Consider the following 27003-nt stretch of genomic DNA (forward strand, 5'->3'; position numbering starts at 1 on the left):
TTACAAACGATAATATTAGTCAATGAATCACAATTGCATTTGGGGAGCGCTAACAAGGAAAGGGAATACACAGTTAATGGTAGGACACTGAGATATGTAGAGGAGCAAAGGGACCTTGGAGTGCAGGTCCACAGATCCCTGAAGGTAGCAGGCCCGGTAGATAAGGTGATTAAAAACATAAGAAAGAGGAGCAGGAGAAGGCCATATGGCCCCTCGAGCATACGGAATGGTTGCCTTTATTAACCAAGGCATAGAATACAAGAGCAGAGGGGTTAAGCTTGAACTGTATAAAACATTGGTTAGGCCACAACTGGAATACTGCGTGCGGTTCTGGTCATCGCATTACTGGAAGGATGTGATTGCACTGGAGAGGGTACAGAGGAGATTTACGAGGATGTTGCCGAGAGTAGAGAATCTTAGCAATGAGGAAAGATTGGATAGGCTGGGTTTCTTTTCCTTGGAACAGAGGGGGCTGAGGGGAGACCTTATTGAGGTGTATAAAATTATGAGGGGCCTAGATATAGTGGATGGAAAGGGCATATTTCCCTTAGCAGAGGGGGCAAAAACCAGGTGGCATAGATTTAACCTAATTGTAGAAGGTTTTAGAGGGGATTTGAGGGGTAATTTCTTCACCCAGTGGGTTGTGGGGTCTGGAACTCACTGCCTAAAAGGGTGGTAGAGACAAAAACCCTCACCACATTTAAAAAATATTTGGATGTGCACTTGAAGTGCCGTAACCTACAGGGCTACGGACCAAGAGCTGGAAAGTGGGATTAGGCTGGATAGCTCTTTGTTGGCCAGCAGGAACATGATGGGCCAAAATGGCCTCCTTCCGTGCTGTAACTTTCTATGATCTATGATCTATGATCTATGATCTATGATCCATACTTCTATGAATTGCACTATACTGGGAGGTGTACTATTAGTCAGTGAGTGACAATCTCACTATTACATGACATGCATACCCACAATTTCCAGAGATGCATTCCCTGTAAGCGCTGCTCCCTAGTCAATGAATGACAATTGCACTATACTGGAAGGTGTAACATTAGTCAATGAGTGACAATCTCACGATTACAGGACATGTAATATTAGTCCACGAATAATAATCTCACAACAATGGACAGTGTAATGTTGGTCAGTGAGATTACTCTAATGGAAGGTAATATTGTAAAATGACCAACAATCAGTTAGATATTTTGAATACATTATTGAATATTTCCATCATAACATCTTGTTGCCATTATGCTATGCAGGCAAGCCTTATATTCCTGGTAGAGCCACATCTGAAAGCTAATTTTCTGCAGCCCTGTTATAGACTATTTGGAAATTATTGTAATGCAGTTTGTATAGGGATTATTTAATTTAGCAAGTGTTTATTATTTGTTTTTTTTAAGGAACAAATATGGTTCATAATACAATCTAGCTCAATGGATCACCAATCAAGTGTACCTCTTATTTACAAATGATGTGGGAATTGCACAATCTAGCACTCCCAGTGGGGCCACAGGAAGCCTACCTCTAAAGTGGATGGAAAATCACAGGCTTGCATGCCCACAATTTCTAGAGATGCATTCCCGGCAAGCGTTGCTCCCTAGTGGGAGTGCCAGATCGTGGAGCCACCAGAGATCTCCTCGATGTTTTATCAAGAAGATGATACCCCTTTAAGAGCAAATTTACTTCATGTAGTTTGTACCTATTCATTTCAGTGGCAAGACATTCCTGAGAAGAGCCAAGGGTTCCTCAGAAGCAGTTTAAAATAAATCGGTTCTGATGTACAGGCTGTGATAGTGAGCTGAGTGGGGGGTGATAGTGAGCTAAGTGGGGATCTTCATACCTCATGGTAAGGTCATCTGCAGGACAGTACCATGCTGCAGTATTTTGGAATACCAGCCTGTTGAGTTATTAAATAGTTGGTCATGGGTACCTTCCCATGATTCCCACACTAGGTTGTCAGTCTCAGTTATGTTGCCCTACAGAAGATGCTGAATAAAATCGAGGTGCTTCCTTCCCCAGGGTTGAGAGAAATCAGAGCGGGAGTTATATCCAGGGTGCTCTGTATGTAATAGTTCTAAATAGTTATTGAGATTAGGAGGCTGATGGTGATAGCAGATAAATTTAGTAAGCTGAGCAAAATATATGGAGATCAAAGTTGTGTAATTCAAGGAAGTTAAGTGAGTAGTAGGGATATCAGACTGAGCATAACACATCGCTTTTTTTTAGATGGGTAGTTACAGCAGTTAGTGTATGATGGAATGTCTACTGGCCGATATCTTAGTGGCTCTGGCTCTGCATTCTTGGGTCATCCAAATGAAAGAGAAATAAATAAAAACAGAAAATGCTGGAAAATTCAGCGGGTCAGGCAGCATCTGTGGAGAGAAACAAAACATAAGCTCAGGGAATGCAGATTGGGTGACCGCTTTGCGGAACACCTCCATTCAGTCCGTAAGTGTGACCCTGAGCTTCCGGTCGCCTGTCACTTTAATTCTCCACTCCACTCCCACTCTGATATCTCTGTCTTCGGACTCTTGCACTGTTCCAATGAAACTCAATGCAAGCATAACACATAAGGAACAGCACCTTATCTTTCATTTAGGCACTTTACTGTCTTCTGGACTCAACATCGAGTTCAACAATTTCAAAGCATAACCTCTGCCTATCTTTGGCTCTGCACCCCCCCTCCCTCACCCCGAGCTTATGTTTTTTTTCTCTTTATCTCCAATGGCAGCTGGTCATTACTCTGCAATTCACACCCTATCTAGACTAACCTTTTTCTACTCCTGCCATTACAATTTCAATTCGGCCCATCATCCCTTTTGTCTCTCTAATTTCTCCTGCCTTCCACCCTATCACAGACCTTCCCTTTTAGTCTTTCCTCACCCCTCCCCCTTTCAGTACTTCTTAAGAATGTGTTCTTATCGAACATTCGGCAGTTGTGATGAAGGGTCATCGACCCAAAACGTTAACTCTGTTTTTCACTCCACAGATGCTGCCTGACCCGGTGAGATTTCCAGCATTTTCTGTTTTTATTTCAGATTCCAGCATCCGCAGTATTTTGCTTTCATGTTGTGAAGGAGAAAGAGTTAGAAAAAGGGGAATCTTGAGTTTCAGTAAGAAGGCAAGATAAGTGGAAATGAAAATAGAGAGAATTGTGATTTAAAATGATATTTCAAATGTTGCAGAAGTGCTGAATAAAATGAGAATGTGTACACTTTTGGGTGACCATCTATGCACATCAATCTTTCCAAATTTATTAAAAGCTCAGAAAAGCTTGCACTCCTCTGAAAGTTAAGTATGGGCTGATGGTCTTTAATTAAAACCTTGGCCTCCCTTTCTAATGATAATTTGTACTGTACTGGATATAGAATTGCATGGAGCACAGAGCTAAAATCTGCCTTGACTCTATTTCTGCTATCCCACTAATGTGTGTCTAAAGACGATGGGCCAGAATGTACTGTAGCTGGCGAACGAATGGCGCCTGCTGTTCATTACACTTCCCCTCGCCCATTTCATTTCTATGGGCTAGATTTTTCACTTTTGTGCTTATCGCTCAAAAATGGCCGTTATTTCCGGCGTGGGCGGTAAAAAAGTTTTCAGATCGCTGGCTTCTTGCCCATTCTCAAAACACCTAGTCTCCAGTTTTGAAAATGGGCGTTACCGCGAGTGCTATGAAATGGGCGGCAGCGTTAAATTTTTTTTTACCTTCTGCGATGCAGTGTCGCTGTCCTTAGCAACGGCATGGCAACGCTCGATTCCCACGATTCAGGAGGCCAAGGGTCATCATGACATGCGCGGAAGAGGAGATAGAGAGAGAGAGAGCTCAGAGGGACTGAAGGCATGTCTGGGTGTGGTATGGCTGCTTGAGCTTCACATCAAGTAGGGAAACAAAAATTAGCTGTTACCAGCCATATATTTGACCAAGTTTGGCCTATAATGGAAGGAGAGGAGGAGGCATCACATCATGTTGTGGAGAATGACGCTGGAGAGAGCAGTGAGGTGGGAGAGGAGCACATTGTAGGGCGCAAAAGAGCCAGGAGGTTCTCGAACGAGGCAAATGCTTCCCTCCTGCAGGAGGTCGAGTCACGCTGGGGTGATTTGACACAGAGAACGCGTGGGAAGTCCACCCCAAAGGCCTACCAGAGGATATGGACCGAGATAGCAGAGGTGGTCTCGTCGGCGACCAACGAGGTTTGTGAGGGCAACCAATGCTGCAAACGTTGGAACGACCTTTTGGGATCCGCAAGAATAAGTATTACATTGTTTTACTCAAAGCATGGTGCACATATTTAAGTAATTTTCATCATAATCATGATTACATCTGTCGGTTATGTGTTGTATCTATCTCTGTGACAGTACCTAGCAATGATATCACGCAATGATCTCATGCCATGTTGTCCTGTCACCTTTTACAAAAGAAGCTATCGACGATGAGGTCTGTGCAGAGGCCAACGGATGGGGGGCCACCAGTCCCCAACGACATTACTGAGATGGAGGAGCGGGTGCTCGCACTCGTGGGGGAAGCACACTGGACAGCCATGGACGCATCTGCAGACCCTGAAGTAATGCCACGTGAGTAAAGCTTACACCATTGTGTGATATAAAGTCAATAGATGCTACACCCACTCATATCCGAACAATCATATATGATAGATGATTTCTAAAAATGTCCTATAAATAATGCTGGCCTAATGAAAATCATTGCAATGCAAATGTGTTGATGGTCATGAAATGTGATGTCTGTGATGATTTTGAGAGCAGTGGTGTTTTTGTCGTGCATATGCTGTGTGTAGCGATGGACTCACCTTGTGACCCTAGCACTCCCTTCTCCTCTAATAATCTCATTTATGTTTTGCAGCTAAGCTAGCAGTGCTTCCCAAGCCAAGACCACAGAGGCCAGAAGGTGGGGGCGCAGGGCCCGACTCTCCGAACTGGTGCTGGGGGGCTCGGATTCTCGCCCGTCAATCCGCTGGGTCTGTTCTCCACTGATGAGACCGCTGACTTCGAGGAATCTGCAGTGCACCGCTCCAGAAGCCATTCCACCCGAACGCCATCTAGTGGTCCTCCGGTCATTCCCGCCTCCACTCTGGAGGTACCGGCCCCAAGCACCTCACCACAGGGCAACCCATTTGTCCCCAGGATGGCGCCGACCCCACAAAGGTCACATGGACACGGCAGGTCTGTTCCACGAGCACCACATGAGAGCGGAGAGGTGGTACAGTTGTCCAGCAGGACTATAGACATTGGTGACCAACTCATCGAAGCATTGGAGGGAATATGCCGACAGCTGGCCACCATGACCGAGTACATTCCACGGATGGCAGAGACCCTGGATGCAATAGCCAGGAACACTGCTGCCACAAATCTCCAAGTGGTCAACGAGCGCGGCACTCCAGCCCTAGGTTCCGCAACACCACTGCAAACGACAGATGAGAGCAAGGACCAAAATGCTGCTTCTGCATCAAGGGTCATCAAGGCACGCCAGATTGGCTGTGAGGCGCTGGCTGTATAGTGCTCTCTCAGCTGGGTCTCTAAGTGCCACGGCATTAACTTTTTTGCGGAACTGCTTCTGCTGTCCCCTCTGCTTTTGAGCAATGTTAATGTTGATGATGGATCGGATTAGTCAGTGGTCCGTCCAGCAGTTGTCAGCTCCTGTCATGGCGCGGGTGATGCGCACATTCTTGCGATCCCTGGCTTGGATGATGACGTAGTCAAGCAGGTGCCAGTGTTTGGACCGAGGGTGTTGCCATGATGCCTTGTATTTGTCCCTCTGGTGGAACAGGGTGTTGGTGATTAGGAGTTCACGTTCTAGACATTTTGTCAGGAGTAGGGTACCGCTGGAATTGGTTTTCCCTATCCCCTCTCTGCCAATCATGTCTCCCCAGAGGGCTGTGTCTTTGCCAACCCTGGCATTAAAATCACCCAGGAGGATCAATTTGTCACCTGTGGGGACGTGGGACAAGGATGTCTTGAGGTTGGAATAAAATCCCTCTTTAGCCTCATCCGTTGCATCGAGTGTAGGGGCGTATGCACTGAAGCCTGTGGCACATTGGTTCCGAGATAGGGTAATACGAAGAGTCATGAGGCGTTCGTTAACCCCACAGGGGGAGTCTTTGAGATGGTCGACCAGCTCATTCTTGACGGCAAAGCTAACTCCATGAAGGCGGCGTTCTGCCTCTGGTTTCCCTTTCCAGAAGAAGGTGTAACCTCCACCATGTTCCTTCAACTGGCCTTCCCCTGCCCGCCGGGTCTCGCTTAGGGTGGCGATGTCAATGTCAAAACGTCTGAGTTCCCGGGCAACTATGGTGGTGCGGCTTTCCGATCTTTTGTTGTTGGGATTGTCCATGAGGGTCCTGACGTTCCAGGTCCCGAACTTCATACTGATGAAGTGGAAGATGCCTGTGCGTGAGTTCTTTTAATGTGGGGTGGCCCCTGCACATCGGCAACCACACGGGCTTAGCTGAACAAGGTCTTGGTCCAGTGGCAAGGGGGTCCAAAACAACTGGAGACCAGGCAAAGTTCTATAAGCCTAATTGCCTATGGACCACATTGCGTGTGTCTCTGTGGCTCTGTTTGTATCGCTTCTCGGCCTTGGTGTGGGTGTCACTTAGCGGGGTCATCAGCTAGGTGGCTTGGCCATATCAGTTATCACCAAGCATCCAGCATTGTCCTTGTGGCTGACTCTTAAACATGTCAGAGACAGCGCTCTCACGCAGGAGGTGAGGCTCATTAAAGGTGCCCGGATATTTGGCATTCACTGCCATTATTATCTGGTTGTGGTCGACAACTATTTGGACCTTCAGGGAGTGAAATCCTTTTGTATTATGAAAACGCATTGGATCCTGAGAAGGCGGCCGCATGGCGATGTGAGTGCACTGTATAGCTCCCTGCACCCTGGGGAACTGAGTAATGTGGTAGAATGCTCCAGCCCTGTCAGTCTGAGCCTCCGTTGTCACGAGGAAGCTGATAAAATCCACCCTTTTCGCGTACAGGGCCTCTGTGACCTGTCTAATGCAGTGACGGATTGCATGGTGAGACAGAGGGCAAATCTTAACCGCGGAGGCCCAAAAGGAACCGGACACGTCGAAAGACAGTGCCACAGTGACCTTGACTTCGACATACAATGATGTCCTGATGGCAGGCTGCATATGTGGCCTGATGAGCTCACATATTTCATTGATCACCACCTTGTGGAATTGCAGTTTCCGAAGGCAGGTGTGGTCGGAGACGTTGAGGTAAGACCTCTTTTCTTTGTATGTGCATGGTGTGTATGGTCTGGCCCTCCTCCTCATTCTTGCACATCTTAAATTGGGGACATAATGATGTACAGTACACATTGAGCCATCTGCACTCTGCAGCATCTGTGTATTAATCGATGCAGGCTGAGAAATGGCTGGCCCTATTGCATTGAAAGTATAATAGTGATTGATCCAAAGCAATGATTTCCTCACTAAAAGCCACCTAGAGTAAACCCCCAATAGTCCAGAGTCTGAAAATGTGTCTGTTGAGATGTTCACTTCACCTGAGAAGAACTCGAGAGTCAATGCAAACTCCCCTGAAGTTGAAGCAGCCTTTTGTATGAAGCGACCTGCGATTTAAAAAATGGCAGCCACACCTCTGGCATTCGTTCAGAAGAGTGCCACTTTTTATGGGCGTTTTTTTGGGCGAGTGATATTATAGGCGATACGTGTGCGAGATGGTGAAAGTGACTGTGGGGTATCTCCTGGGCGTTAGTTTCGCCAAATGTGCTCTTTACGACAAAAAAAAGTGGGCGGGCAGTATTATTGAATCTCGGCGTTAATTCAGTGCGGAAAGTAATGCTGATTTCGCCCATTCTGATGATTCCGCTTAAAAAAGTGGGCGGGCGGTCATATTTTCTCCCAGCGTTAAGCACATGGGAAAAGTAACGCTCGGTGATAAGTTTTCTAAAAAAGCCCGTCAATTTCCATTTTGTGCCAAAATGGGCGATATGTGGGCGTTATACGTAATTTCAGTGGTAAAATAGGCGTTAAGTGGGAGTTAAGCATGCAAAACAAGTGGAGGTTCTAGCCCTATGACCTTTTGCTTTGGCAGTTAGAGAGCCAAATGGCACGGCACCCTCTACAGGGCATCTGGGACCTGTGAGAACAGGTCAAGCAACTGTGTGCCTCCTTGACCAATCAGATTGTTAAAGAGCAGCACAGAGTCTGAACCAGGAAGTGTAAGTTAAAATAGAATTCAATGTCAAATCAGGTGTAGAAAACAAAACAAAGATTGAATTAAGAGAGAGAGAAAAAGAGACAGAAAGTAAACGTTTAAAAAAATTGAATTTAATTTAAAAAAAACCTCAACAATAATTAAGATGTGAAGGAATGAGATTCCACACTTATAAAAATAAATGTTCAGTGCAGAGAGGTTTTTTGGCAGTATTTAAGACCTATCACACAATTAAAAAGGGTACTTAGCCTGAAATTGACAAGCCTTAACTTTCTGTGGTGAATTTAGTCTGTATCTATGATGTAAGTACAGGAACTTCACATCGTTCAATACGTTTGAATGGAGAGCTAGACAGCGAGACTTTGTCTTTACGCAGCCTGTGGCGGAGAAGCGCATCTGAGACAGCAACCTTCATTTTATCACGTTTAATTGTGCATCTGCACTGGCAGCCTCATCTTTATCTTTACAGTAAATTCTGGTCCAATAATTGTAATAGTGTGGCTGCCACTTCAGAAATTCAGAGCTTATAGAATTTTAAAAAATAAGTAAAAATGCTAATATCTATGTGCTGAAATGTTACGTCAACTTTGGTGATGTAATCCAGCAAGAACGTAATTTATTCTTTGTAAACATGCACTTAGTCTTAAATGTAAAAGACAAAGGGATTGCAAAAACATATGTGACTGTCCAAAGGTTGTTATTAAAATGTGTGGAAATTTAAGCACTTGTACATTTCTGTCATGTGAGAGAAACTGTATCGATGACGAAATGTGATATTTATAGTTACACATTAGTCCAGTGCTGAGTAGCCATTGAAATACTTGTGATATTTTGACCTGTGCTCATGGTGCATGTGCACCTAATTGCTGGTGAATCATATGGTTAATGTAGGTCCACAATCTATAGTGGCCCAGTGAATGCGACTGGCTGCTGCTGAACATCTACTATGAGTCCAGTTGCTGTTGGTACCTTACTGGGTACAGCTTTGTGTTCTTGGATGTCTAGAGGTAAATTTGCTTCTATCTGCTATTGATTCCATGGGAGGAGAATACCATTGTATGGTCTCGAGTGGGCTATTTGTGAATATGGGGGAGAAATTGGCCTCCCTTGCGCCTCCTGTTAGCGCCTCCGGGAGGTGATAGGGAGGCGTTACTGGCTCTGTGACCGAGCCCGCGAGGGTACCGACGCCTGCGAACTTGCCTTGCAGGTTAGTGGCGGCGGTAAACCCTAAAGCCACAATCTCCTGCGCACCGGAGATCGTGATGTCATCCGGTGCGCAGCGCCCGGGTACTGCCCCGGATGCAAACTTCGGTTCCGCCTCAAGCAGCATCGCTGTGCATCGACACTAGCAGCTGCAGGTGGCATTGTAAGGTAGGTCGGCCGCTTGGGGCGAATGATATTTAAAGAGATTTCCGGTGAGATAAGGGAAAACATTTTATTGAGCCCTCAGGTCATTTTTTAAAATATTTTCTTCTGCCGATAGATAGATCAGCCCCGCACTCTGTTAGAGTGCTTGGGGATAATTGTCGCGGATTGCGGGTGCCGTTGGTGAGCAGGGTTTAGATTTATTGCAGATCCTGCAGCAATAGCCCTTCCCTTTAAGGGAGGGAAGGAGCCTCCGATCCCGGCAGCGCAGCATGGGACATTGTGCAGCGCTCTGCCTCTACCATCCCACTCGCCTGGGTTAGTGCTCCAAGGGAAGTGGTAGTGCTTGCCTCAGCACTCCACTTCCCTCATGGAGCGCTAAACCAGAAGTTTGCGTCTGCGACAATTGGGTAGGGCCCGTCGACACTTTTGCGCTCCCTCAAAAGCTATCACCCCAAACGGGCCGCTACTCAATTCTAGCCCTATGGAAGCGATCTTGCCAAACATAGGGAGTCCTGGGCGGCCGGGTCAATGGTGGGTGGCAAAGCCCGCACAGTATGAACAATCTTCTGTTGATGGGGCTTGTTAAGCCCACCCTGCGAGGTTCCCAGCCAATTGAAGGAAGCGAGTCTGATGACGTCATTTGATGACGCGTCATCAGCCAGTTTTCTTAACGGGGTCATGGCCACATTGATTTTGACAGTTGTGCTGTTAGTGTTCTGCAGGGCTGGTAAAATTCCAGGCCAAGTATCTAATAGTGGTCTCATAGTAGGTGCAGTCCATTATCTTTGGTGGCCTAATGATGACATATGGCCCTGAAATTCCACAGGGTTCTTCCAGGAGAAATCGGGTAAACGACTGCTTTTAGCTGTTAACTGGTACCCTCATAATAAAGGATGAAACTGAGTACTGTGTACAATGAGCAAGTGTGACCTTAGCTCCTTTAATAAGACTCCAGAGTGCAGGTACCTCATGGGTAGCCTGCTTATATACCGTGCTCCCAAGGGATGCTGGGATCCTTGGGACTCCAACAGGTGGGCCCTCTGGTGGTCAAGTGTCATGCAGATTACAAAGGGTTAAATACATAACATCACTCCCCCGTGAAGTCAACAGTACATTTATTTACAGAGTGAGATGGTCTGGGGCTTTACGCTCCCTTGTCGATCGTCTCGCTACAAATGCGGGTGTGGGTGGGTTGGTCAGTTCTTCACTGGGCTGTTGGGCAGCCGGTCTTGCCAGGCTGCTGGGGATGATGAGTTCAGCTTCATGGTCAACCATGATGTCAGTTGCCACTTGTGTGTGTGTTGGAGGATCAAAATTGGTGGTGTCCTCTTCGGGTTGTTTGTAGCTATTAGTGAACCGCAATTTGATTTGATCCAAATGTTTTCTGTGCGTTTGCCCATTGGAAAATTTGACCTGAAGCACCCTACTCCCCGCTTTGGCTGTGACCGTGCCAGCGAGCCATTTGGGACCATGTCCGTAATTGAGCACAAACACAGGATCATTGATCTCAATATCGCGTGACAAATTTGTGCGGTCATGGTACACACTTTGTTGATGCTGCTTGCCCTCCACGTGATCATGGAGATCAGGGTGGACAAGAGAGATCCTTGTTTTGAGCGCCCTTTTCATGAGCAGCTCAGCTGGGGGAACCCCGGTGAGTGAGTGGGGTCTGGTGCAGTAGCTGAGCAGTACTCAGGACAACCGGGTCTGCAGGGAGCCTTCCGACACACATTTCAAGCTTTGCTTGATGGTCTGAACTGCCTGTTCTACTTGGCCGTTGGATGCGGGCTTGAACAGGGCAGATGTGATGTGTTTGATCCCGTTGCGGGTCATGAATTCCTTGAATTCAGCACTGGTGAAGCACGGTCCATTAGCGCTGACTAGGACATCAGGCAAGCCGTGCATGGCAAACATGGCTTGTAAGCTTTCAATAGTGGCCGTCGACGTGCTTACAGACATTATTGCACATTCAATCCATTTTGAGGAAGCGTCCATGACAACCAAAACCATTTTGCCTAGAAATGGGCCCGCATAGTCTTCGTGGATCCTCGTCCACAGTTTGGAGGGCCACGACCACAAACTTAGCGGTGCCTCTCGGGATGCATTGCTCAGCTGAGAGCAAGTGTTGCACTGGCACACGCATGACTCTAAATCTGAGTCGATGCAGGGCCACCACACATGGGATCTGGCTATGGCTTTCATCATTACGATGCCTGGATGGGTGCTGTGCAGTTCACATATGAATGTATCTCTGCCTTTCGTGGGCAAGACCACGCGATTGCCCCACAATAGACAGTCCGCCTGCAGGGACAACTCGTCTTTGCGTTTGTGGCATGGCTTAATCGCCTCCTGCATCTCCACTGGGACACCGGAACAGCTCCCATGGAGGACACAGTTTTTTACCAAGGACAGTAAAGGATCCTGGTTGGTCCAGGTCCTGATCTGGCGCGCCGTAACGGGGGACTTCTCGTTCTCGAATGCCTCCATGACCATGAGCAAGTCCGCTGGCTGTGCCATTTCCAACCCGGTGGTGGGCAATGGCAGCCGACTGAGAGCATCTGCGCAGTTCTCTGTGCCCGGTCTGTGGCGGATTACATAGTTGTATGCCGACAGCGTGAGCGCCCATCTTTGGATGTGGGCAGAGGCATTGGTATTAATCCCTTGCTCTTCGAGAACAGCGATATGAGAGGCTTATGGTCAGTTTCAAGCTCAAACTTGAGGCCAAATAAGTACCGGTGCATTTTTTCCACTCTGTAGATGCACTCCAGAGCCTCTTTTTCAATCATGCTGTAGGCCCTTTTGGCCTTGGACAAACTCTTGGACGCATAAGCGACCGGTTGCAAAATCCCCGATTCATTAGCCTATTGTAACACACACCCGACCCCGTATGATGACGCATCGCAAGCTAGCACTAATCATTTAAAAGGGTTATACAGGACAAGCAGTTTGTTTGAACACAACAGATTTCTGAGGCAGCCTCTTATGAATTCCCCCCTACCCAGTCGTTTCCCTTGCGCAGTAGCGATGTCGGGGTTCTAGCAGGATGCTTAACCCAGATAGGAAATTACAGAAATAGTTAAGGAGTCCCAGGAATGACCGCAGCTCCGTCTCGTTCTGTGGTCTCGGCGTGGCCTCCGTCTATGGGTCTGATGCCGTCTGCTGCGATTCTTCTTCCCAAGAACTCGACGTCCTGTGCCGGGAAAACACACTTAGAGCATTTCAACCTGAGCCCCACGTGATCCAACCGACTAAGAACCTCTTCCAGATTCTTCAAGTGCTCAATGGTGTCCCGACCTGTAACAAGTATGTCGTCCTGGAAAACCACTGTGCGAGTAACCGACTTTAGCAGACTCTCCATGTTCCGCTGGAAGATCGCCACGGCCGACCAAATCCCGAATGGGCTCCGGTTGTAGATTAACAGACCTTTGTGCGTGTTGATGCAGGTGAGGCCTTTTGAAGACTCCTCCAGCTCCTGCGGCATGTAGGCTGAGGTCAGGTCCAGCTTGGTGAACATCTTCCCTCCAGCCAGGTTCGCAAATAGGTTGTCTGCCTTGGGTAGCGGGTACTGGTCCTGAAGCGAAAAACGGCTAATCGTTACTTTGTAGTCCCCACAAATTCTAACTGTGCTGTCCTCCTTAAGTACCCAGACAATCGGACTGGCTCAGTCATTGAATTCCACCAGCACGATGATGCCTTCACGTTGCAGCCTGTCCAGCTCAATTTCTATTTCTCCATGCATCATGTACGGTACTGCCTGTGCCTTGTGGTGGATGGGTCATATGCCGGGAACCAAATGGATCTGCACTTTCACCCCCGAGAAGCTTCCAATGCCTGGCTTGAACAACGATGGGAACTTGCTCAGAACCTGGTACATGAGGCGTCGTCGATGGACGAAAGCGTTCAGATCTCATCCCAGTTCCAGCGGATTTTTCTCAGCCAGCTTCTGCCAAACAACATGGGGTCATCCCCTGGCACAATCAACAGTGGGAATTCGTGTACTGCTCCGTCATAGGAGACTTTGACTTCTGCACTGCCAATTACAGGGATTAGTTCCTTGGTGTAAGCCCTTAGTTTGGTGTGAATAGGGCTGAGCTTGGGCTTGTGTGCCTTTCTGCTCCATAGCCTGTCAAAGGCCTTTTTACTCATTATGGACTGACTTGCCCCCGTGTCCAATTCCATGGATACTGGAATACCGTTCAGCTCAACTTTCAACATCATTGGTGGACATTTCAGAGTGAATGTGTGTACCCCATACACTTCTGTCTCCTCAGTACGAGTCTCCAATTTAGCCTGAACCACAGTGGATCGATCTTCCTCTGCAATGTGGTGGTTTGCAGGGTTTGCAGCTCGCCTGCACATTCATTGGAGGTGTCCCATTGTTCTGCAACCATTGCGTGCACAGTGCTTAAAGCGGCATTGATGGGGCCGATGATCCGATGATCACTTCCACAGCGCCAGCAGGGTGTTAACTGCTTCGCATTAGCGATTGATGGCGGATTTTGGATCAACTGAGGTCGGGCTGTAGCAGCCGGCATGTACGTTCTGCCATGTACACTTCTGTTTGAGACCGACATTACTTTATGCACAGTACTGGCCGAAACTTCTTTACTCTGTGAAATCTGTTTGGTGTTGTCGCTGGTGGACGTAAATGCCTGGACTATCGTTATGGCTTTACTTAGATTCGGAGTTTCTACAGTCAACAGTTTGCGAAGGATTGTCTCATGTCCTCTGCCCAGTACAAAAAAGTCTCCGAGAATTTGTTCTAGGAATCCCTCAAACTCACAATGTTCTGCGAGGCGCCTTAGTTCGGCGATATAGCTTGCCACTTCCTGGCCCTCTGATCGTTGACACGTGTAGAACCGATATCTTGCCATCAAAAGCTTTCCTTCGGGTTTAGATGCTCCCATACCAGCGTACTCAATTCTTCATAGGATTTCTCTGTTGGTTTAGCTGGGGCCAGGAGATTCTTCATGAGGCCATAGGTTGTTGCCCCACAGAGAGTTAGGAGGATCGCCCTTCATTTGGTAGCATTCTTGTCCCCTTCCAGCTCATTGGCCACGAAGTATTGGTCGAGTCTCTCCATGAAAGCCTCCCAATCGTCCCCTTCTGAGAACTTCTCCAGGATACCGACTGTTCTTTGCATTTTCGCGCGGTTGTTCGTTACCTCGTCGCCAATTGGTACACACATAATAAAGGATGAAATTTAGTACTATGTACAATGAGCAAGTGTGACCTTAGCTCCTTTAATAAGACTCCAGAGTGTAGGTACCGCGTGGGAGGGCTGTTTATATATTGTGCTCCCAAGGGATGCTGGGATCCCTTGGGACTCCAACAGGTGGGCCCTCTGATGGTTAGGTGTCATGCAGGTTACAAAGGGTTGAATGCATATCATTAACACTGGGGCTTCCACTGATTTCCCACCAGACAATTCCCATGCAATTTCTAGGAGTATGGTTGCAGGGAACACTTTGAGTTTGGGTCCATACTCTTAGGTTTGTAGGGTGTTTGTTTTTCACTCTACTTTAATTCTTAGACCTTGGAACTTATCGTGGGAAAGGACAACACGTGGCACAAAATTTAGGCTTAACCCAGTGTCAGTTTTATTACACTACAAAAACTGACTAAAACTACAGGATTAGACTTCTGAGAGGAATTGACTTAAGACATACAATCACCAGCCCTGGCTGTAGCTATTGTAGGTTCATGGTTGTTGATTCCCTGACCTGTTGGTTCTTCTACCAGCCGTTCTCTGCAGTGCTGTTCCTTTCTTTCCGTGCCTGCTTGTGTTCCTTTCCTTCCGTGTCTGCTTGCTGTTTCTGTGTTCATATATTTGTATCCATAGTATGAATAAGTTTCCTGCTGGGCTGGGGTCCGATTAATGTGTCTGGGTCGAAGCAGTGATTTGTTTAACTGGCTGTGGTGATGAGTTTGAATGGCTACTAATTTGCATACGGAGTCGACAGTGCAAAAGATAACTCCTTATTCTGAATGCTCTGTTATCCAAAAATGTGTATTTTGTAGGGTCCTTTGTAATCCTGGTTTTCTTGCAGACTTGTAGTCTCTGAGGTATCAATGTCTTTGTCTGTATGCATAACTAAGTTTCATCCTTGATCACAGAGATTGCTTTTAATGGGTGATGAGTCATCACTTGCCTTAAGCTGATGTCTTTTTCCCTCCCAGGTAATCCAACAGTTTTTAATTTAAAATAGTTTGTTTTACTTTAAAACGGTTTGTTTATGGCCTCTTCCTTCTGCCTTGTTCCAAGAAAAATAGGTGTATCTTACAGGTGGTATATATAAATCTAACTTCTGATATATGTTACAATTATCCAATGGTGATCACTAATTAAAGTGTGCATCCCACACTGATGGGTAACTTGCAGTCAAGTTATTCCACAGGCATAGGCCCTTCCTCTGGGCATAGATTAAACTTTTACACCAGTGGTGATATCGGCCAAATCAGTCCCTTGGTTTCAGGAATTATCATTTGCAGACCCAACAGTAGTTGGAACTGGTGGGATTTCTGAACAAGCTCAGCGTCGCACCATTGCCTCCTCAAAACTGAAGTCAGGAAGGAGGGAGAAGCACCAGATCCTTCCCATTAGAACTTTTCATTGCTGCTAGAATGAGTGGGAACAGGTTCCTGTGTACTTGCCGTACAGGTCAGCATGTGGGTGCACCAATGTCACAACTCAACAATTGACCTTAGAGAGATCAATTGATGTTTGGAGACAGGCAGACTAGCATGAGATCAGCGAGGTCTAAGTTTTAGAACTTGTGCCATGCTGGTCTGCACCTTTCCCCTCCAAACAAAGCAGGAAGGTGCTACTGCAGGATCTCAACAGGCCCTTGGCTGGATGCCCCAGTAGTACTGGTTACGCCCTATTATTTAAATAAGACTGTCCTGGTGAATGAGGATGGGGGTCAAGGTGAGGGCAAAGGAGTGGCCAGAAGTCCCATCCTGCCCCACCACAGATCGCGTGGCCCAGCACAGAGATTGCAATTTCTGATCTTTTTTTGCAAGGAGCAGCATGATTACATTCCCAAAGCAAAGAGGCAGCAGCTCGTCAGGACACAAAACATTTCCCAAGAGCCAGGAAGGGCTTCCAAAAATCCGGGGTGTAGTTGATGGCCCCTGAGTCCTTGGCCACCATCGTCTAACAGGCAGCATGTGCTGCTGCCCTATTATCACCCTCCCTTGTACCCACCCCATGCAGCCAATGATCATATTGCTGTCTTTCAAAGGCTCGGATGTTGCCACAGTCCATCACTTGCCTGCAGGTTTATTCATTCCGTCACATGCAGAGATACATGGCCTAAACATCCTCAGGCAGGTATCCCAGCAATGAATTTGGGATCGATGAACCCTCTGCCTCCTTTCCCCCCGCCCCCCGCCCCCGCTCCTCATCCAGATTGAGTATGCAGGGTAAGTGGGAAGTGACCTCATTTGAACAGAGCACCCATGTCACTATACTTGTCCCAGAATGCCACAGAATGTAGCCTGACTGCCCAGTAAGGGGAGGGCCATGTTGCTGTCACTCCTACTGCTCCCCACCACTCCAAAAACACTTTTCTCTGGCCCTCAGGGTCTGCATTCAACTAATAAAGTGGACAATTGGTCTCTAAGTCCTGGGTGAGCAAGGGGAAAAATGGCTGGGGTTCTTGTTATTGATCATTATCCAGAGACCTCTGATGGAAGTGCATGTCTGCAGACATTAGGTAAGAGCATAACCAGTCTGCCAACATTCACACGAAGAATGGCTGCTCTGATAATATACTGAGACGATACGGGAATGTATGTCAGCATGAGCTAGTGACAGCAGGAGAAAAAGAATAATGAGAAATGAAAGAACTGGAGAGAAAGATAAATAAGGAAAATAATGATCATACTAAAATAAAAACAGAAAATACAGGAAATACTCAGCAGTTTAGGCAGGATCTGTGGAGAGAGAAACAAGAGTTAACGTTTCAGGTCGATGACCCTTCGTCAGAACTGGAAAAAGTTAGAGAAATAACAAGTTTTTAAGCAAGTGTAGGGGCAGGGGAAAGAACAAATGGGAAGGTCTGTGATAGGGTGGAAGGCAGGAGAGATTAAAAGACAAAAGGGATGATGGTGCAAGGCAAAAGAGATGGTAATGGGACAAGTTAAGAAACAAAAGTGACTCTAGATAAGATGGGAATGGCAGCTGCCATGTGAGAGAGAGAAAAATAGGAGCAGAGGCTTTGGTCTGAAATACTAAGTGAATGAGTAGCAATTTGTAAAGACTAAATCATTTTACTCTGTGTAATGTAACGTGATTATTTGATTCCTTCTAGAATAATTTACCCACGAGGGCTGCCTGAGGAATATTCCTTTGTCACCACCTTCAGGATGGTAAAAAACACCGTTAATAAAGTGTGGAACTTGTGGCAGATTGTGGATGAAAACGGCTACGAGCAAGTAGGCCTGAGACTAAATGGCAACACCCAGTCCTTGGAGTTTTATTTAGTCGGCCTGGATAGCAGCCTGCAATCAGCCATTTTCCAAGGGGTTTCGCAGATCTTTGATACTGACTGGCATAAGATCCTGGTGGGTGTGGAGAGGGATACTGTCAGCCTATTCGTGGACTGCCATCGAGTAGCATCCCAACCCATTAAGCCAAAGGGCACCGTGAATGTAGATGGTGATACGCTGATAGGACGACTGGATTCAAACTCCAAAGTATCAGTAGTGGTGAGATAATCTTTCTATTTTGTTTGTTTTGATTGAGTCTAAAATCTTATTTCTCAGAATCCTTGCTGGTATAATTTCACTTTGCTCAATATTGAGTGCACACTTTCTCCGCAGGAACATACCGCATTTAGCTAAATCTAGAGAGTTTAGGTACAGGTTGGCAAAGACAAGGCTCAGGAACTTCCGATTGAATTCTGGAGTTTAATTAGCTAAAATTACACGGTCTACACTGGGAAGTTTCCCATGTTTATGTCCAGCCAGGATTTTGCTTGTCGGCTTATCGAGAGCCAAGTGGGAAGAATCCCAGCCCCCGGTGACAGGTTCGTGCCTTCAAGTTTAAGTAGTGAACCAGTTGGCTGCCCAGTCAATGTGGAACTGCCTGGCTTAGGAATAGGATTAAGTCGAGTCTGTCATGGAGGTAGATTTGGTTCTGAGTCTCCATTGCAAGATGTGCCATCTGGCAATGGAAACAGAGACTCTGTTTGCCTCCCTTCAAGAAGGCTGATCACTAATTCATCATTAGACAACATTCAAGTGCAGTTTCAGGGTCGCAGCAGGTTGACAGCTGTTATTATGAGCTCCTAATAAGCGAAGTGCTGAGCGGTATAACTCAAGCTAGGCATTGCCATCCATCTGATTGCAACATGGACACACATCATACCTCATTGAATGGTGTTTCCACCAGTTTTACATGTGGATCCTCAGGACACGCTGCTTTCTTGTGTGCAATACCATTATTGTAGGCACTGAACCCTGGATAAATAATGGCGTGTTCTCATACCCAGATTTCAGTTAATACTTTCCAGCAACTATTGTCTGAAATCTCAGACTTTCCTCATCCATTATATAACAGACGCCTGTTTTCAGCATGATGGAGCAACCTATACTTGTGATGTATCAGCTATCTTCTAAATATTCAAGTTCAATGCCATGCACCATGCTTATTTATCACTTAAGTACTTAATCGATAAACACTGTTTAATCTGCTGATGCATCAGGCGGCTGGGGGGGAGTCCTTGGAATGTGAGGGGAAGGGGGGAAACATAGAAACATAGAAAATAGTTAAAGGAGCAGGACATTTGGCCCTTTGAGTCTACACCACCATTCAATATGATCATGGCTGATCATACAACTGCAGTACCCTGCTCCTGCCTTCTCTCCATACCCGCTGATCCCTTTAGATGTAAGGGCCACATTTAACTCCCTTTTGAATATATCCAATGAACTGGGCTCAACAACTTTCTGTGATAGAGAACTCCATAGATTCACAATTCTCTGGGTGAAAAAGATTCTCCTCATCTCGATCCTAGATGGCTTACCTTTTATCCTTAGACTGTGACCCCTGGTTCTGGACTTCCTCAACATCGGGAACATTCTTCCCGCATCTAACCTGTCCCGTCCCGTCGGAATCTTATACGTTTCTATGAGATCCCCTCTCATCCTTCTAAACTCCAGTGAATACAGGCCCAGTCAATCCAGTCTGTCCTCATATGTCAGTCCAGTCATCCCTGGAATCAGTCTGGTGAACCTTCGCTGCACTCCGTCAATAGCAAGAACGTCCTTCCTCAGATTAGGAGACCAAAACTGAACATAATATTCCAGGTGAGGCCTCACCAAGGCCCTGTACAACTGCAGTAAGACCTCCCTGCTCCTATACTTAAATCCCCTAGCTATGAAGGCCAACATGCCATTTGCCTTCTTCATCGCCTGCTGTACCTGCATGCCAACTTTCAATGACTTATGAACCATGACACCCAGGTCTCATTGCACCTCCCCTTTTCCTAATCTGCCACCATTCAGATAATATTCTGCCTTTGTGTTTTTGCCACCAAAGTGGATAACCTCACGCCTCACATTTATCCAGATTATACTGCATCTGCCATGCATTTGCCCACTCACCTAATCTGTCCAAATCACCCTGCAGCCTCTTAGCATCCTCCTCACAGCTCACACCGCCACCCAGTTTAGTGTCATCTGCAAACTTGGAGATATTACACTCAATTCCTGCATCCAAATCATTAATTATATTGTAAAGAGCTGGGGTCCTAGCACTCAGCCAAAAAGGACCCATTTATCTCGATTCTCTGCTTCCTGTCTGCCAACCAGTTCTCTATCCATGCCAATACATTATCCCCAATACCATGTGCTTTGATTTTGCACACCAATCTCTTATGTGGGACCTTGTCAAAGGCCTTCTGAAAGTCCAAATACACCATATCCACTGGTTCTCCCTTGTCCACTCTACGAGTTACATCCTCAAAAAATTCCAGAAGATTTGTCAAGCATGATTTCCCTTTCACAAATCCATGCTGACTTGGACCGATCCTGTCACTGCTTTCCAAATGCGCTGCTATTTCATCTTTAATAATTGATTCCAACATTTTCCCCACTACTGATGTCAGGCTAACCGATCTATAATTTCCCGTTTTCTCTCTCCCTCCTTTTTTAAAAAGTGGTGTTACATTAGCTGCACTCCAATCCATAAGAACTGATCCAGAGTCGATAGATGTCGGAAAATGATTACCAATGCATCCACTATTTCTAGGGCCACCTCCATAAGTACTCTGGGATGCAGACAATCTGGTCCCGGGGATTTGTCAGCCTTCAATCCCATCAATTTCTCCAACACAATTTCCCGCCTAATAAGGATATCCTTCAGTTCCTCCTTCTCACTGGACCCTCGGTCCCCTAGTACATCTGGAAGGTCATTTGTGTCTTCCTCGTGAAGACAGAACCAAAGTATTTGTTCAATTGGTCTGCCATTTCTTTGTTCCCCATTATTAATTCACCTGAATCCGACTGCAAGAGACCTACGTTTGTCTTCACTAATCTTTTTCTCTTCACATATCTATAGAAGCTTTTGCAGTCAGTTTTTATGTTCCCAGCAAGCTTCCTCTCATACTCTATTTTCCCCCTCCTAATTAAACCCTTTGTCCTCCTCTGCTGAATTCTAAATTTCTCACAGTCCTCTGGTTTGCTGCTTTTTCTGGCCAATTTATATGCCTCTTCCTTGGATCTAACACTATCCTTAATTTCCCTTGTTAGCCACTGTTGAGCCACCTTCCCTGTTTTATTTTTACTCCAGACAGGGATGTACAATTGTTGAAGTTCATCCACGTGATCTATAAATGTTTGCCATTGCCTATCCACCGTCAACCCTTTAAGTATCATGTGCCAGTGTATTCTAGCCAATTCACGCCTCATGCCGTCGAAGTTAGTTTTCATTAAGTTTAGGACCCTAGTTTCTGAATTAACTGTGTCACTCTCCATCTTAATACAGAATCCTACCATATTATGGTCACTCTTTCCCAAGGGGCCTCGCACAACAAGATTGCTAATTTGTCCCTTCTCATTACACATCACCCAGTCTAGGATGGCCAGCTCTCTCGTTGGTTCCTCGACATAGTGGTCAAGAAAACTATCCCGAATACACTCCAGGAAATCCTCCTCTACCGCATTGCTACCAGTTTGGTTCGTCCAATCTATATGTAAATTAAAGTCGCCCATGATAACTGCTGTACCTTTATTGCACACATCCCTTATTTCTTGTTTGATGCTGTCCCCAACCTCACTACTACTGTTTGGTGGCCTGTACACAACTCCCACTAGCGTTTTCTGCCCTTTGGTATTCTGCAGCTCCACCCATACCGATTCCACATCATCCAAGCCAATGTCCTTCCTTACTATTGCATTAATTTCCTCTTTAATCAGCAACGCCACCCTGCCTCCTTTTCCTCTCTGTCTATCCTTCCTAAATGTTGAATACCTCTGGATGTTGAGTTCTCAGCCTTGGTCACCCTGGAGCCATGTCTCTGTGATGCCAACTACATCATAACGGGGAACAGAGAAATGGCGGACCAATTGAACAAGTACTTTGGTTCGGTATTCACTGAGGAGGACACAAACAACCTTCCGGATATAAAAGGGGTCGGAGGGTCTAGTAAGGAGGAGGAACTGAGGGAAATCCTTATTAGTCGGGAAATTGTGTTGGGGAAATTGATGGGATTGAAGGCCGATAAATCCCCAGGGCCTGATGGACTGCATCCCAGAGTACTTAAGGAGGTGGCCTTGGAAATAGTGGATGCATTGACAGTCATTTTCCAACATTCCATTGACTCTGGATCAGTTCCTATGGAGTGGAGGGTAGCCAATGTAACCCCACTGTTTAAAAAAGGAGGGAGAGAGAAAACAGGGAATTACAGACCGGTCAGCCTGACATCGGTAGTGGGTAAAATGATGGAATCAATTATTAAGGATGTCATCGCAGTGCATTTGGAAAGAGGTAATATGATAGGTCCAAGTCAGCATGGATTTGTGAAAGGGAAATCATGCTTGACAAAACTTCCGGAATTTTTTGAGGATGTTTCCAGTAGAGTGGACAAGGGAGAACCAGTTGATGTGGTATATTTGGACTTTCAGAAGGCTTTCGACAAGGTCCCACACAAGAGATTAATGTGCAAAGTTAAAGCACATGGGATTGGGGGTAGTGTGCTGACATGGATTGAGAACTGGTTGTCAGTCAGGAAGCAAAGAGTAGGAGTAAATGGGGACTTTTCAGAATGGCAGGCAGTGACTAGTGGGGTACCGCAAGGTTCTGTGCTGGGGCCCCAGCTGTTTACACTGTACATTAATGATTTAGACGAGGGGATTAAATGTAGTATCTCCAAATTTGCGGATGACACTAAGTTGGGTGGCAGTGTGAGCTGCAAGGAGGATTCTATGAGGCTGCAGAGCGACTTGGATAGGTTAGGTGAGTGGGCAAATGCATGGCAGATGAAGTATAATGTGGATAAATGTGAGGTTATCCACTTTGGTGGTAAAAACAGAGAGACAGACTATTATCTGAATGGTGACAGATTAGGAAAAGGGCAGGTGCAAAGAGACCTGGGTGTCATGGTACATCAGTCATTGAAGGTTGGCATGCAGGTACAGCAGGCGGTTAAGAAAGCAAATGGCATGTTGGCCTTCATAGCGAGGGGATTTGAGTACAAGGGCAGGGAGGTGTTGCTACAATTGTACAGGGCCTTGGTGAGGCCACACCTGGAGTATTGTGTACAGTTTTGGTCTGCTAACCTGAGGAAGGACATTCTTGCTATTGAGGGAGTGCAGCGAAGGTTCACCAGACTGATTCCCGGGATGGCGGGACTGACCTATCAAGAAAGACTGGATCAACTGGGCTTGTATTCACTGGAGTTCAGAAGAATGAGAGGGGACCTCATAGAAACGTTTAAAATTCTGACGGGGTTAGACAGGTTAGATGCAGGAAGAATGTTCCCAATGTTGGGGAAGTCCAGAACCAGGGGACACAGTCTAAGGATAAGGGGGAAGCCATTTAGGACTGAGATGAGGAGGAATTTCTTCACCCAGAGAGTGGTGAACCTGTGGAATTCTCTACCACAGAAAGTTGTTGAGGCCAATTCACTAAATATATTCAAAAAGGAGTTAGATGAAGTCCTTACTACTAGGGGAATCAAGGGGTATGGTGAGAAAGCAGGAATGGGGTACTGAAGTTGCATGTTCAGCCATGAACTCATTGAATGGCGGTGCAGGCTAGAAGGGCCGAATGGCCTACTCCTGCACCTATTTTCTATGTTTCTATGTTTCTATATCCATTAACCTGCTATCTGCGCAGTTAATTCGTCCACCTTATTCCGCACACTCCTCGCATTGAGGCACAGAGCCTTCAGGCTTGTCTTTTTAACACACCTTGCCCCTTTAGAATTTTGTTGTAATATGGCCCTTTTTGTTTTTTGCCTTGGGATTCCCTGCCCTCCACTTTTACTATTCTCCTTTCTATCTTTTGCCTCTGTCTCACTTTTATTTCCCTCTGCCTCCCTGCATAGGTTCCCATCTCCCTGCCATATTAGTTTACCTCCTCCCCAACAGCACTAGCAAACACTCCCCCAAGACATTGGTTCCGGTCCTGGTGAACGTTCGCTGCACTCCCTCAATAGCAAGAATGTCCTTCCTCAGATTAGGAGTCGGCAAACATTTTCAGAATTCTAACTTTTCAACCACACCATCTGAGTGCCTGGGATATCCAGATATCTAGCAATATCCACTTCCTGCATGGTATACAAAAAATTTACATAGGTTGGCGCAGTGGGTTAAATCTGTTTGAGCCCCTGGTACTTGGATTTGAATCCAGCCCATACACTCGGGATGAAATCTCGGATGAACTTCAAAGTTGTCAAGTGAAATGATTTTGAACAGTCTCAATTCATCATCATCATAGGCAGTCCCTCGAATTCGAGGAAAACTTGCTTCTACTCCAAAAGTGAGTTCTCAGGTGACTGTACAGTCCAATATGGGAATTACAGTCTCTGTCACAGGTGGGACAGACAGTGGTTGAAGGAAAGGGTGGGTGGGGAGTCTGGTTTGCCGCATGCTACTTCCGCTGTCTGTGCTTGATTTATGCATGCTCTCGGCAATGAGACTCGAGGTGCTCAACGCCCTCCCGGATGCTCTTCCTCCACTTAGGGCAGCCCTGCCCTGTGTGAGAATATCAGCAGCAGGTCGGGGCCATAAAAGGAGCGACGTGCGGCGGCCTTGGAGCAGTGTGGCGGCATACCGCTACAGGGTACAGCGCGAGCTGGTGCAGGAGGGTGAAAGCTGTGAAAAGGGCGACTGGTTTGGACATCACCATAACCCAGGTTGGTGATTGGAGCGTGGGCAGGTACAGCAGGAGCGACGATGTCGCGGCGAAGGAGCGGCGAAAGATTGCAGAGCGATGTGATCGGGGCCCAGAAGTGGCTTGGGCCCAGGGGCAGCACGGGCCAGTCCATACTGTGATATGTGTGCGCACTAGGTCTGTGCAGCAGAGCAGGTCTCCAGTCGCCTTGGTTAACCCTTTCCAGTGGACCAAGACCAAGCTCTGTTAAGCCCTTGTTTTGGCTGATGTGCAACATGTTAAAAAAATCCACGCACAGACATCTTCCATCCTTCAATATGCATTTCGGGACCTGGAATATTAAATCCTTCATTGAAACACCTGTGAACTCATTGAACTCATCCATTTTTGGCGTGGAACCAAGTCATCCTCGATTCGAGGGACTGGCTAAAAAAAGACTTAATTGAGGTCTTCATGTGAGAAACTTCCTCTCCGGGGTTTAGTGATAGGTTGGTGCAGGCTGGGATCTTACCTCCTTGATTGGCAAGGAGTGAAGGAGGCCTGCAAGGAGAGCCACACCGCAGTGGTGACAGTAAATCCCAGGGCAGTTCGTGACAACTCAACTATCCCACACTGTGGTGGGCCGCCATCTTGCAGCCCGGCATGTGTTTTGGTTGCCAGGCTGCAGGCCCGGTCTAACGCATCCCTGGTGGCCCAGTGGCAGCCAGCAAAGGGCCTTGCAGAATGGTTGTGGCCCACCCCTTTAATGGAAGTGGAGGGGCATTGTAGCGCTGGACTCAGCAGCGTGCTACCATCCCAGGAGCGCCCTCAAAGGTAGCGGAGAGCCGGAAACAGTGCTCTGCTTCCTTTGAGGGGCTTATGGCCCAATTCCAAGTCGGGGATGGGACTTCTGGGCCGAGCGGTAACAGTCCCGGCCCCAGAAAGTTACCGCCCCCAATCGGGCCGAGGGCCAATTTCACCCTCATTGTAAAATCAGTTACGTTAATACGACATATACTGACCAGAGGAATTCGTCCCTCATGATTACTACAAGTATAGAAGGGCAACTGTAGAGTTGTTACCTCTGGAATAAACACGAGGAATGATGCATGTCTAACTGCCTACCCCTGGGTTAAACATTTAGGGTTAGAACCTCCACTTTTGTGGTTATCGCCCCAAAATGGGGAATATTTCCGGCGTGAGCATTAAAAAAGGATTTTCAGATCGCCAGCTTCTCGCCCATTCTCAAAGCACCCAGTCTCCACTTTTGAAAATGGACGTTACCACGAGTGTTATAAAATGGGCGGTCGCGTTAAATTTTTTTGACCTTCTGCCGTAAAGTGTGGCCATCCTAAGCAATGGCATGGCAACGCTTGATTCCCGCGATTCAGGAGGTCAAGCATCATCATGACATGTGCAGAAGAGGCGACAGAGAGAGAGGGAGCTCAGAGGGACTGAAGGCGTGTGTGCATGTGGTGTGGCTGCTTTGGGAGGAAGGCGGGAGACTTTAGAGCTTTAAAGCAAGTAGGCAAACAAAAAGTAGGTGTTACCAGCCACATATTTGCCCGAATTTGGCCTATTATGGAGAGAGAGGAGGAGGCATCGCAGCACGTTGTGAAGATTGACGCTGAAGAGAGCAGTGAGGTGGGAGAGGAGCACATTGGAGGGTGCAAAAGACCCAGGAGGTTCTCAGACGAGGCAAATGCCTCCCTCCTGCAGGAAGTCGAATCACGCTGAGGTGATTTGATACAGGGAGGGCGTCGTAAGCCCAACCCAAAGGCATACCAGAAGATATTGACCGAGATAGCAGAGGTGGTCTCGTCAGCGACCAACAAGGTGCGTGAAGGAAACCAATGCCGCAAACGATGGAACGACCTTGTGGAATCTGCAAGAGTAAGTATTACATTGATTTACATGTACTTATGTATTTATATAATTTGATTTGTAACAGTCATGAGTGACTATCATCAGATGTGAGGTCTTTCACTTTTATCGGGAATGTTTTACTTAAAGCCTGCAGTCACGAGCTATGTCTTTAGGTAAAGAAAGACAATTTTCAGAATAATCATGATTACATCTGTCGGTTATGTGTTGTATCAGGTTCTGTGACAGTACCTAGC

At 46.7% G+C, this 27003-nt stretch overlaps 1 protein-coding gene across 1 annotated transcript in view; it reads left to right on the plus strand.

The window, feature by feature from the left end:
* LOC139260322 (collagen alpha-1(IX) chain-like) overlaps positions 1–27003 on the plus strand; it is a 194166-nt gene that overhangs the window by 10484 nt on the left and 156679 nt on the right. Inside the window, exon 5 of the mRNA XM_070876799.1 lies at positions 17877–18273. Within this exon, the coding sequence (XP_070732900.1) occupies positions 17877–18273 (397 nt within the window). The remainder of the gene's footprint in view (positions 1–17876; positions 18274–27003) is intronic.

This window comes from Pristiophorus japonicus, chromosome 1 (genome assembly GCF_044704955.1).
Source record: "Pristiophorus japonicus isolate sPriJap1 chromosome 1, sPriJap1.hap1, whole genome shotgun sequence".
In the NCBI taxonomy this organism is placed as follows: domain Eukaryota; kingdom Metazoa; phylum Chordata; class Chondrichthyes; family Pristiophoridae; genus Pristiophorus; species Pristiophorus japonicus.